The sequence below is a fragment of the Symphodus melops genome, assembly GCF_947650265.1.
Source record: "Symphodus melops genome assembly, chromosome: 18".
Taxonomy (NCBI): domain Eukaryota; kingdom Metazoa; phylum Chordata; class Actinopteri; order Labriformes; family Labridae; genus Symphodus; species Symphodus melops.
The window spans coordinates 23105958-23123457 of NC_136708.1; the positions used below are offsets into that span (position 1 = coordinate 23105958).

General features: G+C 43.0%; 2 protein-coding genes across 2 annotated transcripts in view; both read left to right on the forward strand.

Moving 5' to 3' along the window:
• The first annotated feature begins 2529 nt into the window (after positions 1-2529).
• gabpb2a (GA binding protein transcription factor subunit beta 2a) lies at positions 2530-13976 on the forward strand. Its single transcript, XM_079368636.1, has 8 exons — positions 2530-2720; positions 6561-6668; positions 6756-6923; positions 7011-7205; positions 7419-7569; positions 7647-7820; positions 7893-8011; positions 12690-13976. Exons 2-8 carry the CDS (start codon positions 6561-6563, stop codon positions 13032-13034), a joined length of 1260 nt encoding a protein of 419 aa, XP_079224762.1. The 5' UTR covers positions 2530-2720; the 3' UTR covers positions 13035-13976.
• Positions 13977-14301: 325 nt separating this feature from the next.
• Positions 14302-17500, forward strand: part of LOC306839041 (putative acidic leucine-rich nuclear phosphoprotein 32 family member C) — a 7869-nt gene continuing 4670 nt past the window's right edge. Inside the window, exon 1 of the mRNA XM_079367510.1 lies at positions 14302-14491. Coding sequence (XP_079223636.1) covers positions 14438-14491 — 54 coding nt within the window. The 5' untranslated portion in view covers positions 14302-14437. The remainder of the gene's footprint in view (positions 14492-17500) is intronic.

A 17500-nucleotide genomic window follows, 5' to 3' on the forward strand; every position in this document is an offset into this window, starting at 1 on the left:
TAAAGCAGGTAAACATGTTCATTGTTTACATAAAGCAGGTAAACATGCTCATTGTTTACATAAAGCAGGTAAACATGCTCATTGTTTACATAAAGCAGGTAAACATGTTCATTGTTTACATAAAGCAGGTAAACATGTTCATTGTTATGTTTACATAAAGCAGGTAAACATGTTCATTGTTTACATAAAGCAGGTAAACATGCTCATTGTTTACATAAAGCAGGTAAACATGTTCATTGTTTACATAAAACAGGTAAACATGTTCATTGTTATGTTTACATAAAGCAGGTAAACATGCTCATTGTTTACATAAAGCAGGTAAACATGTTCATTGTTTACATAAAGCAGGTAAACATGTTCATTGTTTACATAAAGCAGGTAAACATGCTCATTGTTTACATAAAGCAGGTAAACATGTTCATTGTTTACATAAAGCAGGTAAACATGTTCATTGTTTACATAAAGCAGGTAAACATGTTCATTGTTTACATAAAGCAGGTAAACATGCTCATTGTTATGTTTACATAAAGCAGGTAAACATGTTCATTGTTTACATAAAGCAGGTAAACATGTTCATTGTTTACATAAAGCAGGTAAACATGTTCATTGTTATGTTTACATAAAGCAGGTAAACATGCTCATTGTTTACATAAAGCAGGTAAACATGCTCATTGTTTACATAAAGCAGGTAAACATGCTCATTGTTTACATAAAGCAGGTAAACATGTTCATTGTTTACATAAAGCAGGTAAACATGTTCATTGTTTACATAAAGCAGGTAAACATGCTCATTGTTTACATAAAGCAGGTAAACATGCTCATTGTTTACATAAAGCAGGTAAACATGCTCATTGTTTACATAAAGCAGGTAAACATGCTCATTGTTTACATAAAGCAGGTAAACATGCTCATTGTTTACATAAAGCAGGTAAACATGCTCATTGTTTACATAAAGCAGGTAAACATGCTCATTGTTTACATAAAGCAGGTAAACATGCTCATTGTTTACATAAAGCAGGTAAACATGTTCATTGTTTACATAAAGCAGGTAAACATGCTCATTGTTTACATAAAGCAGGTAAACATGCTCATTGTTTACATAAAGCAGGTAAACATGCTCATTGTTTACATAAAGCAGGTAAACATGCTCATTGTTTACATAAAGCAGGTAAACATGTTCATTGTTTACATAAAGCAGGTAAACATGCTCATTGTTTACATAAAGCAGGTAAACATGCTCATTGTTTACATAAAGCAGGTAAACATGCTCATTGTTTACATAAAGCAGGTAAAGGACCTTACTGATGGATATATTAAAGAGCTCAGCTGAATCCGTCATAGAAGAACAAACTTCCCTTTAACAGGCAGAAATCTTCAGCAGACCCGGATCATGATGAACATCTGATAAACTGAGCTGAGCTTGAAATGGGACAAGATGCAGAAAGAAGGATAGGTTTGGGGGGGGGGTTGATTGGGCAGGCCATCCTCGTGGGGGGGGGGGGGGGTTGTTTTGGCAGGCCATCTTCACCAACAGTCCAGAGGAACCTAAGAGAGCTCAGGAGCTCCCAGAAAAAGGAGAGGTTAGAATATAAAGACAGAGACAAGCAGTAATAAGATATGAAAGCTGGGAGAGAAAGAGAGAGAGAGATAAGAGATCCTGGTGCCAGTTCCCCCGGTAGTCTAGACCTATAGCAGCAGAACTATGAGCTGGTCCTAAGCCAGCCCTAACTATAAGATTTATCAAAAAGAAAAGTTTGAAGTCTATTCTTAAAAGTACCTAGTGTGTCTGCCTCCCGGACCCCGACTGGTAGACGATTCCAAAGGAGCCTGATAACTAAAGGCTCTACCTCCCATAGTACTTTTAGAGACTATAGGCACCACGAGCAGGCCTGCATTCTGGGAACGTCATGTTCTTGATGGATAGTACGGTACAATTAACTCTTTAAGATAGGATGGTGCCTGACCGTTTAGAGCTTTGTAGGTGAGCAGAAGGATTTTAAATTCCATTCTAGATTTTATAGGGAGCCAATGGAGAGAAGCCAATACAGGAGTCATGTGGTCCCTTTTCCTAGTTCTAGTAAGAACACGAGCTGCAGCGTTTTGGACGAGTTGGAGGGTCTTTAGAGATTTACCATAGCACCCTGCTAAAATAGAATTACAGTAATCCAACCTGGAGGTAACAAATGCATGAACTAATTTTTCAGCATCTTTTTGTGACAGGATCTGTCTGATCTTAGAGATGATTTAACTTATTAGTTTCTGTTGTATTGATTTTATTTATTTTTACTGTGTGTGAAGAAGATGAATGCTACTTTTATACATTCTTGTTTTATGTTTGTGGAGATGATTTGCTGTTATTTGATGTTGATAGAGAGAAAGTGTAATATAAAACCTTGTTAGTAAAAAACTAAAGAGTCACTGATCATAGAAGTTATCACTGTAATCACTGTAAGACGTGAACTCTGAACGTGGATAGTGAAAGTAGATAGGAGGGAAAATCCGAACGCACCCCAGGTCTGCTCCTTAGTGACGTCACAAAGCCCGCCCACAGGAGGTTAAGGCGCGCTGACTTCCACCTCCGGTGTCGAGAGGCCGCCATATTTATTCGACATTAAACACAAAATTAACTATTTTTTAAGAATCTGTCGGCAGGTGAACACCTGTTTGCACGCCATACACGCCAGGAGACGTAACCTCGCGCGACTCAACAACAAAACAAGGTAAAATACGCTTTATTAAAACCTGCTAACAGTCTGCTAGCACACATGCTAACGGCTAACACAGCTAGCAGCTAAACAAGCGCGTCATACCAGATTGCACTTCCGGTGAGGACGTTCAACATAAAACATAAAGAGCCCAAAGTTTGAAAGGAAACTTTAAAATCAACCATTAAAAACTATTTTATGATCTTTTTTAAAACTATTTTACCAGCTGAAACTGATGATAAACACCAAACTGAATCAGTACTTTTACATTACTAACTGAATAAATGCTTTTAGTTTTTTCACAAAGTGAGAAGTTTAAATCAGAGAGAGACTCGATGATGAATTTAAATTAACGGATTAAAAACAACAGTGGAATCACCAACAGTAGAACAAAAACATGCTGTTTTATATTAAATCTTTTTTGTAAACAGAAGTTATCAAACCTCCCAGCTTTTCAAGAACTCACTTTAATGCTCTTATTTTGAAGAATCCAGGGATGTAACGTCACTGCCTCGCGCCAAGTTTCTGCAGTAAACAAGCCCGCCGAGCCGCACATACCGGAGTCGTTATTAGATACCGGAGCCTGATTAGCCTGCTAGATGCGCTAACATTTCCAGCTCCTGAGTTTTTTTTTCTTGTAGCAGCTGCTGAGGTTAGTATCTGTTGTTTCCTCTTCCGGGACTCTGACCGATTGGTGTTTTGGGCGAGGGGGGGGGGGGCGGGCACGCGGCACATGGCGGACTCTGTCCATGGAGGCGCGTAAAATGGATCCGCAGACATAAGAACCTTATTGCCATCTTCAGAGCTGTGTGTCAATTATCAGACAGTAGTTAGGCCGCCAGGTGTTACAGTCAGGTGTTACAGTCAGGTGTTACAGTCATGTGTTACAGTCAGGTGTTACAGTCATGTGTCACAGTCAGGTATTACGGTCAGGTGTTACGGTCATGTGTTACAGTCAGGTGTTACAGTCATGTGTTACAGTCATGTGTCACAGTCATGTGTCACAGTCAGGTGTTACAGTCATGTGTTACAGTCATGTGTTACAGTCATGTGTAACGGTCAGGTGTCACAGTCAGGTGTCACAGTCAGGTGTCACAGTCAGGTGTTACAGTCATGTGTTACAGTCATGTGTTACAGTCATGTGTAACGGTCAGGTGTCACAGTCAGGTGTCACAGTCATGTGTTACAGTCAGGTGTTACAGTCATGTGTCACAGTCATGTGTTACAGTCATGTGTCACAGTCATGTGTTACAGTCAGGTGTTACAGTCATGTGTTACAGTCATGTGTCACAGTCATGTGTTACAGTCATGTGTCACAGTCAGGTGTTACAGTCATGTGTCACAGTCATGTGTTACAGTCAGGTGTCACAGTCATGTGTCACAGTCATGTGTCACAGTCAGGTGTCACAGTCATGTGTTACAGTCATGTGTTACAGTCAGGTGTTACAGTCATGTGTCACAGTCATGTGTCACAGTCATGTGTAACAGTCATGTGTTACAGTCATGTGTTACAGTCATGTGTCACAGTCAGGTGTTACAGTCATGTGTTACAGTCAGGTGTTACAGTCATGTGTCACAGTCATGTGTCACAGTCATGTGTCACAGTCATGTGTTACAGTCATGTGTTACAGTCATGTGTTACAGTCAGGTGTTACAGTCATGTGTCACAGTCATGTGTCACAGTCAGGTGTCACAGTCAGGTGTTACAGTCATGTGTTACAGTCAGGTGTTACAGTCATGTGTCACAGTCATGTGTCACAGTCATGTGTCACAGTCATGTGTCACAGTCATGTGTCACAGTCAGGTGTCACAGTCAGGTGTTACAGTCAGGTGTCACAGTCAGGTGTTACAGTCAGGTGTTACAGTCATGTGTTACAGTCAGGTGTTACAGTCATGTGTTACAGTCAGGTGTTACAGTCAGGTGTTACAGTCAGGTGTTACAGTCATGGTCGGGTGTCACGATCAGGTGTCACGATCAGGTTATCCTGTGGTTATGTTTCACCGTGTGGATGAATTGTGTACAGTTACTGTCTAAAGCACAATCTGATATTTGTTGTGACACTTTGAGGAAGTCTTTTAAACATGCTCCATGTTTATTATGAACTAGAAGAAGTTATAATTTACACTTTATTAATCCCACGAGGGGAAATTCAGTTTACACTCTGTCTAACACACACATAGGCCGAGATACACACTCATGCACAAACAGGGTTCTAGTGACATGCAGGTCTCAGAGTGAGGTTGCTGCCCACAGCGAGCGCTCCAGAGCAGTTTTTTGGGGCTCGGTGCCTTGCTCAGGGGCACCTCGGCAGTGCTCAGGAAATGGACTGGCACCTCTCCAGCTACCAGACCAGTTTCCGGACTTGGTCCGTGCCGGGACTTGAACCGGCGACCCTCCGGTTCCCAACCCAAGTCCCTACAGACTGAGCTACTGCCGCCCCAAAGAACTTGTTGGCCCGTACGGGCTAACTAAAGTGATAACATGAAACAGCTGTTACAGGTAAATAGACACTTAGCCATTAGCACACTAAGAAAGCATTAGGACACTTTATGAGTGAACACAGAGAAGATCAATTGTAGTTTGTGTTGTGTGTAATTAGTAACAGACTACAAACATGGAGGCGAGTTAAACAGAGGAATCAGGCTGCGTTCCTGATTAACTGGGAAGTGGGACATTCCCAGTTCCCATTCAGAAGTGTCAAGTGGAACGCCTCCTGAAGTTGTGTTTACTAGTTGGAAAGTTAAAAGTGTCATATTCTTCTTCTCCCCTTTTAGATGTTAGCAGTTTCTCCTACCTCCTCTTGTTAGCTGTAGCATTAGCCACATGAAACGCTCGCTCCCTCGCCCCCCACAAACCCAGGCACCCTGTGTGTGTGTGTGTGTGTGTGTGTGTGTGTGTGTGTGTGTGTGTGTGTGTGTGTGTGTGTGTGTGTGTGTGTGTGTGTGTGTGTGTGTGTGTGTGTGTGTGTGTGTGTGTGTGTGTGTGTGTTCAGATGTCTCTGGTGGACCTTACATGTGTGTGTGTGTGTGTTCAGATGTCTCTGGTGGACCTTACATGTGTGTGTGTGTGTGTTCAGATGTCTCTGGTGGACCTTACATGTGTGTGTGTGTGTGTTCAGATGTCTCTGGTGGACCTTACATGTGTGTGTGTGTGTGTGTGTTCAGATGTCTCTGGTGGACCTTACATGTGTGTGTGTGTGTGTGTGTTCAGATGTCTCTGGTGGACCTTACATGTGTGTGTGTGTGTGTTCAGATGTCTCTGGTGGACCTTACATGTGTGTGTGTGTGTGTGTGTTCAGATGTCTCTGGTGGACCTTACATGTGTGTGTGTGTGTGTTCAGATGTCTCTGGTGGACCTTACATGTGTGTGTGTGTGTGTGTGTTCAGATGTCTCTGGTGGACCTTACATGTGTGTGTGTGTGTGTTCAGATGTCTCTGGTGGACCTTACATGTGTGTGTGTGTGTGTGTGTGTGTGTTCAGATGTCTCTGGTGGACCTTACATGTGTGTGTGTGTGTGTGTGTGTGTTCAGATGTCTCTGGTGGACCTTACATGTGTGTGTGTTCAGATGTCTCTGGTGGACCTTACATGTGTGTGTGTGTGTGTGTGTGTGTGTGTTCAGATGTCTCTGGTGGACCTTACATGTGTGTGTGTGTGTGTGTTCAGATGTCTCTGGTGGACCTTACATGTGTGTGTGTGTGTGTGTGTGTGTGTTCAGATGTCTCTGGTGGACCTTACATGTGTGTGTGTGTGTGTGTGTGTGTTCAGATGTCTCTGGTGGACCTTACATGTGTGTGTGTTCAGATGTCTCTGGTGGACCTTACATGTGTGTGTGTGTGTGTGTGTGTGTGTTCAGATGTCTCTGGTGGACCTGGGGAAGCGTCTGCTGGACGCCGCTCGTAAAGGTCAGGACGATGAGGTCAGAAACCTGATGGCTAACGGAGCTCCGTTCACCACGGACTGGGTGAGTCGGTGAATCCTTCAGTTTAAAGGATGACGTCACAGATTAAAAACATGACGTGGCGTGTGTGTGTGTGTGTGTCGCCCGCAGCTGGGGACGTCCCCGCTCCACCTGGCTGCTCAGCACGGCCATTACTCCACCGCCGATGTCCTGCTGAGAGCCGGCGTCAGCAGAGACGCCCGCACCAAGGTGGACAGGACGCCGCTGCACATGGCTGCTGCTGAGGGACACACCGTCATCGTGGAGCTGCTGGTCCGGGTGAGTCTGTCGTACCGCCACGTAACGGCTGTCAGTGATGTCACAGTCCCGTCGGCGGCTTCATGAAGAGTCTGTCTCTTACCTCAGAGCGGAGCAGACATCAACGCCAAAGACATGCTGAAGATGACGGCTTTGCATTGGGCGGCGCAGCACGGTCACCAGGGCGTGGCAGACACTCTCATAAAACACGGTGCTGACGTGCACTCGCTCAGTAAGTTTGACAAGACGCCATTCGACATCGCCGTCGACATCCAGAACACGGAGCTGATGCTGCTGCTGCAGGTGAGAACACGAAACCACCACTGAACACTTTGACTTCAGTTTACCTGAACAAGGACCTCAACTGTGTGTGTGTGTGTGTGTGTGTGTGTGTGTGTGTGTGTGTGTGTGTGTCTGTGTCTGTCTGTCTGTCTGTCTGTCTGTCTGTCTGTCTGTCTGTCTGTCTGTCTGTCTGTCTGTCTGTGTGTGTGTGTGTGTGTGTGTGTGTGTGTGTAGGAGGGCATGCAGAACCAGGTGAACATGAACCAGGTGAGTATGAACATGGAGACCGGCTCCACCAATCAGCCACAGTTTATCATCCAGGGGATCCCTGCCATCCAGGGGGGCGTGGTCAACCTGGCCGACCTGCTCAACAAGGCTGGTGCAGGTACGCAGACCCGCCCATACTCACGCTGATCCCTTAGTGGTCAGGCTCGTCGTCATGGTTGGGTTTTGTTGTCTCAGGAGACTCGGAGGAAGCGATGGCCGCCAGCGCTCTGGACTCCAACATCCAGCATACTGTGGTCAACGAGGGCGGTCAGAGGGTTATCACCATAGTAACAGACCAACACGGCAACCTGCAAACAACAGGAGGGATGGCTCCGCCTTTTTTCGTCACCATGCAGCACGGACAGCAGAGTAAGACATACTCATAGTGAACGGTAGAACGTGGCGTCCCAGCAACGCTCTGATGACGTCTGTGTGTTTCAGTGCTGGCTGTGCCCGCCAACACGGTGACCGAGGAGGTGGTGACCGAGGAGCCGCAGCCCCCGCCCTCCAGGAAGAGGAAGCTGGAGGTGACCAACAATCACAACGAAGGTGGAGAGACGGTGAGAACACTAACACTGTTTCAAAAGGACAAACTTTATTGATCCACCTGTGGGAGACAGAAGCTCCAAAACAGGAAGTATAAACAGCTACGAGTCATGATGCTAAACAGTCTGACTGCACATGGAATAAAGGGCCTGCTGTAGCGCTCAGTTTTGAGCGGGGGATTAGGGGTGGGGGGGAGATCCTCTACAGAGGACAGTCCGGGACCGAACCAGCCCTCCTCCCCAGCAGACCACTGCAGAGAGTCATAAAATGTCCCTAACAGAGTCCAGAGGACCTCAGTCTCCTCAGCAGGTGAAGTTCACTTTGGCCCCTCTTGCACGGGGCGTCAGTGTCATGTGACCAGTCCAGATTATTGTTGAGGTGGACACCCAGGTATTTGTACGTCTCCACCATCTCAATGTCCAAACCCTGGATGTTCACGGGGCAGTCTGGGGTGACTTCCTGCGTTGAGCTGAAGGTGGTCTCCAGTCTACAAAGTCCATGATGACCTGCCTCGTGGTTGCTCCCCTTAGACACACCCCACGATGGCGGTGTCATCAGAGAAGTTCAGCAGGTGGCAGAGTTGTACAGGGTAACGAGCCCCTGTGCTGCAGACCAGCATGTCAGACTGGTGTCCATGCAGCCAGGTGACCGTGTACTCCAGCTCTAACAAACCTCCTATAATCAATCAACCTTTATTTATATAGCATCAGTTCATAACAGGTGTTATCTCTTTACATAAAGCAGGTAAACATGTTCATTGTTTACATAAAGCAGGTAAACATGTTCATTGTTTACATAAAGCAGGTAAACATGCTCATTGTTTACATAAAGCAGGTAAACATGTTCATTGTTTACATAAAGCAGGTAAACATGTTCATTGTTTACATAAAGCAGGTAAACATGTTCATTGTTTACATAAAGCAGGTAAACATGTTCATTGTTTACATAAAGCAGGTAAACATGCTCATTGTTTACATAAAGCAGGTAAACATGTTCATTGTTTACATAAAGCAGGTAAACATGTTCATTGTTTACATAAAGCAGGTAAACATGTTCATTGTTTACATAAAGCAGGTAAACATGTTCATTGTTTACATAAAGCAGGTAAACATGCTCATTGTTTACATAAAGCAGGTAAACATGTTCATTGTTTACATAAAGCAGGTAAACATGTTCATTGTTTACATAAAGCAGGTAAACATGTTCATTGTTTACATAAAGCAGGTAAACATGCTCATTGTTTACATAAAGCAGGTAAACATGTTCATTGTTTACATAAAGCAGGTAAACATGTTCATTGTTTACATAAAGCAGGTAAACATGTTCATTGTTTACATAAAGCAGGTAAACATGTTCATTGTTTACATAAAGCAGGTAAACATGCTCATTGTTTACATAAAGCAGGTAAACATGCTCATTGTTTACATAAAGCAGGTAAACATGTTCATTGTTTACATAAAGCAGGTAAACATGTTCATTGTTATGTTTACATAAAGCAGGTAAACATGCTCATTGTTTACATAAAGCAGGTAAACATGTTCATTGTTATGTTTACATAAAGCAGGTAAACATGCTCATTGTTTACATAAAGCAGGTAAACATGTTCATTGTTTACATAAAGCAGGTAAACATGTTCATTGTTTACATAAAGCAGGTAAACATGTTCATTGTTTACATAAAGCAGGTAAACATGTTCATTGTTATGTTTACATAAAGCAGGTAAACATGTTCATTGTTTACATAAAGCAGGTAAACATGTTCATTGTTTACATAAAGCAGGTAAACATGTTCATTGTTTACATAAAGCAGGTAAACATGTTCATTGTTTACATAAAGCAGGTAAACATGCTCATTGTTTACATAAAGCAGGTAAACATGCTCATTGTTTACATAAAGCAGGTAAACATGTTCATTGTTTACATAAAGCAGGTAAACATGTTCATTGTTTACATAAAGCAGGTAAACATGTTCGTTGTTTACATAAAGCAGGTAAACATGCTCATTGTTTACATAAAGCAGGTAAACATGCTCATTGTTTACATAAAGCAGGTAAACATGCTCATTGTTTACATAAAGCAGGTAAACATGTTCATTGTTTACATAAAGCAGGTAAACATGCTCATTGTTTACATAAAGCAGGTAAACATGTTCATTGTTTACATAAAGCAGGTAAACATGTTCATTGTTTACATAAAGCAGGTAAACATGCTCATTGTTTACATAAAGCAGGTAAACATGCTCATTGTTATGTTTACATAAAGCAGGTAAACATGTTCATTGTTTACATAAAGCAGGTAAACATGCTCATTGTTTACATAAAGCAGGTAAACATGTTCATTGTTTACATAAAGCAGGTAAACATGTTCATTGTTTACATAAAGCAGGTAAACATGCTCATTGTTATGTTTACATAAAGCAGGTAAACATGTTCATTGTTTACATAAAGCAGGTAAACATGCTCATTGTTTACATAAAGCAGGTAAACATGCTCATTGTTTACATAAAGCAGGTAAACATGTTCATTGTTTACATAAAGCAGGTAAACATGCTCATTGTTTACATAAAGCAGGTAAACATGCTCATTGTTTACAGAAAGCAGGTAAACATGTTCATTGTTTACATAAAGCAGGTAAACATGTTCATTGTTTACATAAAGCAGGTAAACATGCTCATTGTTTACATAAAGCAGGTAAACATGCTCATTGTTTACATAAAGCAGGTAAACATGTTCATTGTTTACATAAAGCAGGTAAACATGCTCATTGTTATGTTTACATAAAGCAGGTAAACATGCTCATTGTTATGTTTACATAAAGCAGGTAAACATGTTCATTGTTTACATAAAGCAGGTAAACATGTTCATTGTTTACATAAAGCAGGTAAACATGTTCATTGTTTACATAAAGCAGGTAAACATGCTCATTGTTTACATAAAGCAGGTAAACATGCTCATTGTTTACATAAAGCAGGTAAACATGCTCATTGTTTACATAAAGCAGGTAAACATGCTCATTGTTTACATAAAGCAGGTAAACATGTTCATTGTTTACATAAAGCAGGTAAACATGCTCATTGTTTACATAAAGCAGGTAAACATGCTCATTGTTTACATAAAGCAGGTAAACATGTTCATTGTTTACATAAAGCAGGTAAACATGTTCATTGTTTACATAAAGCAGGTAAACATGCTCATTGTTTACATAAAGCAGGTAAACATGCTCATTGTTATGTTTACATAAAGCAGGTAAACATGTTCATTGTTTACATAAAGCAGGTAAACATGCTCATTGTTTACATAAAGCAGGTAAACATGCTCATTGTTTACATAAAGCAGGTAAACATGTTCATTGTTTACATAAAGCAGGTAAACATGCTCATTGTTTACATAAAGCAGGTAAACATGTTCATTGTTTACATAAAGCAGGTAAACATGTTCATTGTTTACATAAAGCAGGTAAACATGCTCATTGTTTACATAAAGCAGGTAAACATGCTCATTGTTTACATAAAGCAGGTAAACATGCTCATTGTTTACATAAAGCAGGTAAACATGTTCATTGTTTACATAAAGCAGGTAAACATGTTCATTGTTTACATAAAGCAGGTAAACATGTTCATTGTTTACATAAAGCAGGTAAACATGCTCATTGTTTACATAAAGCAGGTAAACATGCTCATTGTTTACATAAAGCAGGTAAACATGCTCATTGTTTACATAAAGCAGGTAAACATGCTCATTGTTTACATAAAGCAGGTAAACATGTTCATTGTTTACATAAAGCAGGTAAACATGCTCATTGTTTACATAAAGCAGGTAAACATGCTCATTGTTTACATAAAGCAGGTAAACATGTTCATTGTTATGTTTACATAAAGCAGGTAAAGGACCTTACTGATGGATATATTAACGAGCTCAGCTGAATCCATCATAGAAGAACAAACAGGCAGAAATCTTCAGCAGACCTGGATCATGATGAACAGACATGTGAAATATAATCCTCCTTAAAGACGCCCCGATCATCATCAGATAATCTTATCAGGTCATCCTGCCGTGTGTTCAGACCGCTCTCGTCTGGTTGGAAGAATGTCGGGACATCGGGGATATTCAACATGTTGGATTGTTTTGGCCCGATCTCTCATCATGTGTGGTGTTTCCCCCCCCGAGGAGAAAAGGAGCACGAGCCTGTTGAATGTGATGCGTAGCCAATCAGAAAGCGAGGTGACGTAGTACTACAGCTCATGCTCCCGTAGTCTCCGCCCCTTTGACCGACGCCTCTTTTTAAAACGTGTTTTCAGATAAAAACAAACGATCCCTGTTACGTCCTCTTCGTCCGTTTGTTGACTCTGGAATCACGTTTGATCTCCAGAGGTTTTGTGAGATTTCCCGTCTGATCGGGGGACGTTGGCGAGTGAAATTGTTTCGTGTGTGTTGATGTTGGCGTGTGGCCGCACGCCACACACTGTACGAGCGAAACTGTAAAACCTGCGATTATTTATCGCCGTGTGTGTGATCTCTCAAGTTTGGGAAATCAGCCGACAATTTTAAAATCCTGCCGTGTGAAGCGGCCTTTAGTGTGTGTAACAATGACATGATGCATTCTGGTTGCCATGGTGACAGGGTGCAACCTGGTTGCCATGGTGACATGTTGCAACTTGGAGTCCAGCTATCTCACACGTCCTCTTCTCCTTTAGGAGTTGTTGCAGAGGCAGCTGCAGGAGGCCAACAGGAAGGCGCAGGAGTACCGGCAGCAGCTGATGCGTAAGGAGCAGGAGGCAGAAGAGTACCGCATCAAACTGGAGGCCATGTCCCAGAGTCACGCCAACGCCAACAACACCGCCAACAACAACGCTGCCAACGCTGCCAGCCCAGAGGAGGTGGTAGGAGGAGAGGAGGACGAGGAGGAGGCGGGGGCCGGCATGGTGGAGGAAGAGGGGGAGATGGTGGTGCTGCAGGAGGGAGGGATCATCATGGAAGGCGAGGAGGGTCAGGTGACGCTGGTGGAGACGGGCGGAGAAACGACAGAGGTCAGCTCATAACAGAGGGGGCGGAGTCAGGCTTAGAGACAAATCATAGCAGGGGATGGTTGGACCCTTTAACAGCGTGGTTTCAGCTGTATTTACAATCCCAACATAATTTCCTCCCCACTGAGCAGAGACGCTTTGATTCAGAGGGACAAACACTGACCAGCTGACATGTTTCTAACGCAGCGTTTAACAGAGTCCACGCTGCAGGAGGAGGAGTCAAATGATGCAGGATTAACGGACAGCAGCATCTTTCCACTGAGAGCTGAGCTTGATTTTAAACTCTGTTATCTCTTCTCATGTTTGATCACTGACTTTAGTTCATCCAGTGTTCTCCTTCAGAACCTCCCGACCCGGCGCTGTGACGCTCCCAGGTTAACTAAGCGGACCACCTTTAAACCTTTTTTCTTCTTACACATTTTCTTTTTGGACATGGTTCTCTTCACGTGTGACATCATCCTCTTAAAGAACCAATCAGACGCTGAGCTGGAAGCGAAGGGCATGTGGAAGAGGTCAGCCAGCTGAAGACTGATGAACATCATGTTTTTATTTCACTTTAGTCAAAGAGAACGTAAAGATGGAGGAACAAGTTAACCCCTTCATGACCAGCTCTGATCTTACTGTTTATACACACACACACACACTGCTCACTCAGACACCTGAACGCATCATGAACATTGTGCCCTGCTCTGGTGTCTATTGGCCCCGCCTGCTTCAGGTGATCATCAGTTATTGATCACGCTGTCTCCTCTCCTCTGATTGGTCAGTGCGAATGTTCTTTTTATAGGCTCAGTAAAGCCAGCCTTTTTTTGATGTATATAGAAAGTTGTATTTTTGTAACTGTACCTGAATGCTTCACCGTGATGATGATGATGATGATGATGATGATGAAGAAGATGGCTGCCTGCCTGCATTGGTAATCTGAAATATAAACACTTGTTCATTTTTCAATAAGAACTTCTGTCGTGTTTTGAATCATTTGACCCCTAAACGCAGCTTGAGGCGTTCAGGTTCCCTCTGTGATCCTTCTTCATGCTGATGATCAGAGGACGCCGCTTTGAATTAAATGTTTGATCATTTCTAGTTTCAAAGGAAACTTATTTTTCAGTTTGATATTTGACAACTACAGCTCCCATAATGCCTTCGCAGGCTGTCAGTGGCTTTTAGGATTTTACCGCCCAGCTCGTGGATTATGTCCGATAAGGACAGATTGACGTGATCTTTGTCCAATCAGCGGCTACAGACAGACACGCGGCCAACCCTGTGTGTTGGGGGGCGGGGCTGGAGGGAGGGGGCAGGGCGCGAGGTATCATGGAGGATCAGTAGGCAGACTGTGGTCATCAGAGAAGAGCGGCTCTGATCCCCGAGAGTTTCTTTTCACAGGCCGATTTTAATCACCTCCGACGGAAGAGTTAAGAATGGACATGAAGAAGAGGATCACCTTGGAGCTGCGGAACAGGAGTCCGACGGAGGTGGGCTTCTTTATTTTAAAAACAGTTTAATTCTAGCTTGAAATAACCCGCGACCCCCCCGCTCATCATCACATGGAGTCCGCTGAGCGAGAACACAGAGCCGCTGCTCAGCTTCCAAACATCCCGGTAAAAGTGATCGGTGAGCAGCGGCTCCTCCTCTTCTCCGGTTAAACCCCGTCACTCCGGGAGACTCCTCCATCTGAACCCCCGTCCCTCCAACAAACCCCAAACTGTCTTTAAACTTGATACAGCCGTTCACCCAGTTCACCGGTTAACCGTTAAGTTCAACCAGTCTCCGGTCGCTCCGAATAAGTTTAACAGATAAAACGGCATGTAATGAATAAATATATCATCCCTGAGATGTTAGCGGGCTGTTTTCAGAGCTCTCCCGGGGCTTCGTCACGGCGGGTCGGTGGATCTGCGAGCGGACATCTTAAGTAGTGATCGGTTTAAGCTTCGACGGTAAACCTCCTTTTCAAATCATCATTTCTATCAGGAAACATCATCTGACACTTTATAAATCATCTCCTATAGGAACTAAAGCTCACATTAGATGAATCTGAGATCGATTTGAAGGCTTTTGTCGACATTTTCCCGCCGCTGAGCTCGACACGTCATTTTGAGCTCGTGCTTGAGGAGAACGCGGATTAACGGCTGTTAACGGAAAATGATCGTGATACCGACGAATGTTCGACGCAACCATCGTTAAATAAGTAATAAATAAGTAATGAATAGTGAGTTACACTGGTGAGAGTAACGAGGATTTCACTGCTTCAATAACAGCGTCGTAACGACTCAAAATGGCGTTACTGTGCGAGGCTTTAAAAGGAAACAGATTAGTGTTTATCCTCCCAACGTGTTACAGTCTGTGTGTTACAGCTCATCATACAAACTATAGACTCTGTTTATCCTCCCAACGTGTTACAGTCTGTGTTACAGCTCATTATACAAACTATAGACTCTGTTTATCCTCCCAACGTGTTACAGTCTGTGTGTTACAGCTCATCATACAAACTATAGACTCTGTTTATCCTCCCAACGTGTTACAGTCTGTGTGTTACAGCTCATTATACAAACTATAGACTCTGTTTATCCTCCTGACGTGTTACAGTCTGTGTTACAGCTCATTATACAAACTATAGACTCTGTTTATCCTCCTGACGTGTTACAGTCTGTGTGTTACAGCTCATCATACAAACTATAGACTCTGTTTATCCTCCTGACGTGTTACAGTCTGTGTGTTACAGCTCATTATACAAACAACTATAGACTCTAAAGCAGGGTTTCTGAAGGGCCGCGAGCGCCACCTGCAGGGCCGCGAGGGGATAATATGTTTGCATCTGTGGGCCGTAAGTGCCGTGATCGTTGGCCTGCAATATACTCTCCGACCACCAGAGGCAGTATCATCAGTTAGAAGTAGGCCTACATCACGAGAAGGAGAAGAATATTTAGCTTAACGTCTATGGAGAAGTCTCAACTCTGCTAAACCCTGAGGCCCCCTTTACACGGAGACGCTGTGACAGAAATGCATCGAAACGACCGCACTCCGGATTCAAACTACAGACCTGAGTGAAAACGATGTAGTTGTCACGCCCGGCCAGTAGTGGGCAGTGGAACTTTACAGCGCAACACTCAGCAGTATAACCACTTCCTCCACAACATCCTGTTTAGTGGCTAGTTCTCCCAGGTCTTACCTAAGTGCTGCGTATGGTCGCCCTGTGCGGCGAGTTCTCCCAGGTCTTAGCTAAGCGCTGCGTATGGTCGCCCTGTGCTCGGGTAAAGGTTGAACTATTTGCCGCAAGTATTCGTTGCTCTTTTGGCGGCGACATACACGATGTCTCATATCAAGGTTCTGTTTTAAAAGACGATACAACACCAATAGCTGCTGAAGCACACAGCCGCCGCCATTGTTGTTTGTTCTCGACTACTGCGCATGTCCAAATGTTTCGTCTTACTGTCACAGCGTCTCCGTGGAAACGGCGCCTGAATCTGAATGGAAACGTGATGGAGAGGTTCTTAAAACGAAAAAATAATGACGGCAACGGGGGGGGGGGGGGGCAGCGCTACACAAAACAGAATGCTCTTTTTAATTTCAACAAATCTACCGAACTTCATTGAGCACCTAATTTTATTGCTTTTATTGCTGAGTTTATATTGTGTTACTTATTTGACAAACATGCACTAAAACATGGTTTTATATGAGCTAAATTAATGAAATGATCTTAACTTGTGCAAGGTTCTATGCATAATTAGCCAATGTATAGGTTATATATTGATTTAAAAACATACAAATGAAGAACAGGATTCATTATTACAACATAGTGACACAAATAGCTATTAAATGAAAATGACCGCAAAAGTTAAATCAGAACCATTCACTCGATTGGGCCCCAGACGACCTTGCCCTGAAAATGTTGGGCCCCAAGGTCAAAAAGGTTAAGAAACCCTGATATAAAGGACGTGTTACAGTCTGTGTGTTACAGCTCATTATAGAAACAACTATAGACTCTAAAGGACGTGTTACAGTCTGTGTTACAGCTCATTATAGAAGCAACAATAGACTCTAAAGGACGTGTTACAGTCTGTGTGTTACAGCTCATTATAGAAACAACAATAGACTCTAAAGGACGTGTTACAGTCTGTGTGTTACAGCTCATTATAGAAACAACAATAGACTCTAAAGGACGTGTTACAGTCTGTGTTACAGCTCATTATAGAAGCAACAATAGAATCTAAAGGACGTGTTACAGTCTGTGTGTTACAGCTCATTATAGAAACAACAATAGACTCTAAAGGACGTGTTACAGTCTGTGTTACAGCTCATTATAGAAGCAACAATAGACTCTAAAGGACGTGTTACAGTCTGTGTGTTACAGCTCATTATAGAAACAACAATAGACTCTAAAGGACGTGTTACAGTCTGTGTTACAGCTCATTATACAAACAACAATAGACTCTAAAGGACGTGTTACAGTCTGTGTTACAGCTCATTATAGAAGCAACAATAGA

Excerpts from the sequence above, each read along its gene's own strand:
- gabpb2a (XM_079368636.1), top strand. The coding sequence starts at position 6,561 with ATGTCTCTGGTGGACCTGGGGAAGCGTCTGCTGGACGCCGCTCGTAAA. Across the intron at positions 7,206-7,418 it reads AGCTGATGCTGCTGCTGCAG|GAGGGCATGCAGAACCAGGT; the intron begins GTGAGAACACGA and ends GTGTGTGTGTAG. Across the intron at positions 7,821-7,892 it reads CATGCAGCACGGACAGCAGA|TGCTGGCTGTGCCCGCCAAC; the intron begins GTAAGACATACT and ends TGTGTGTTTCAG.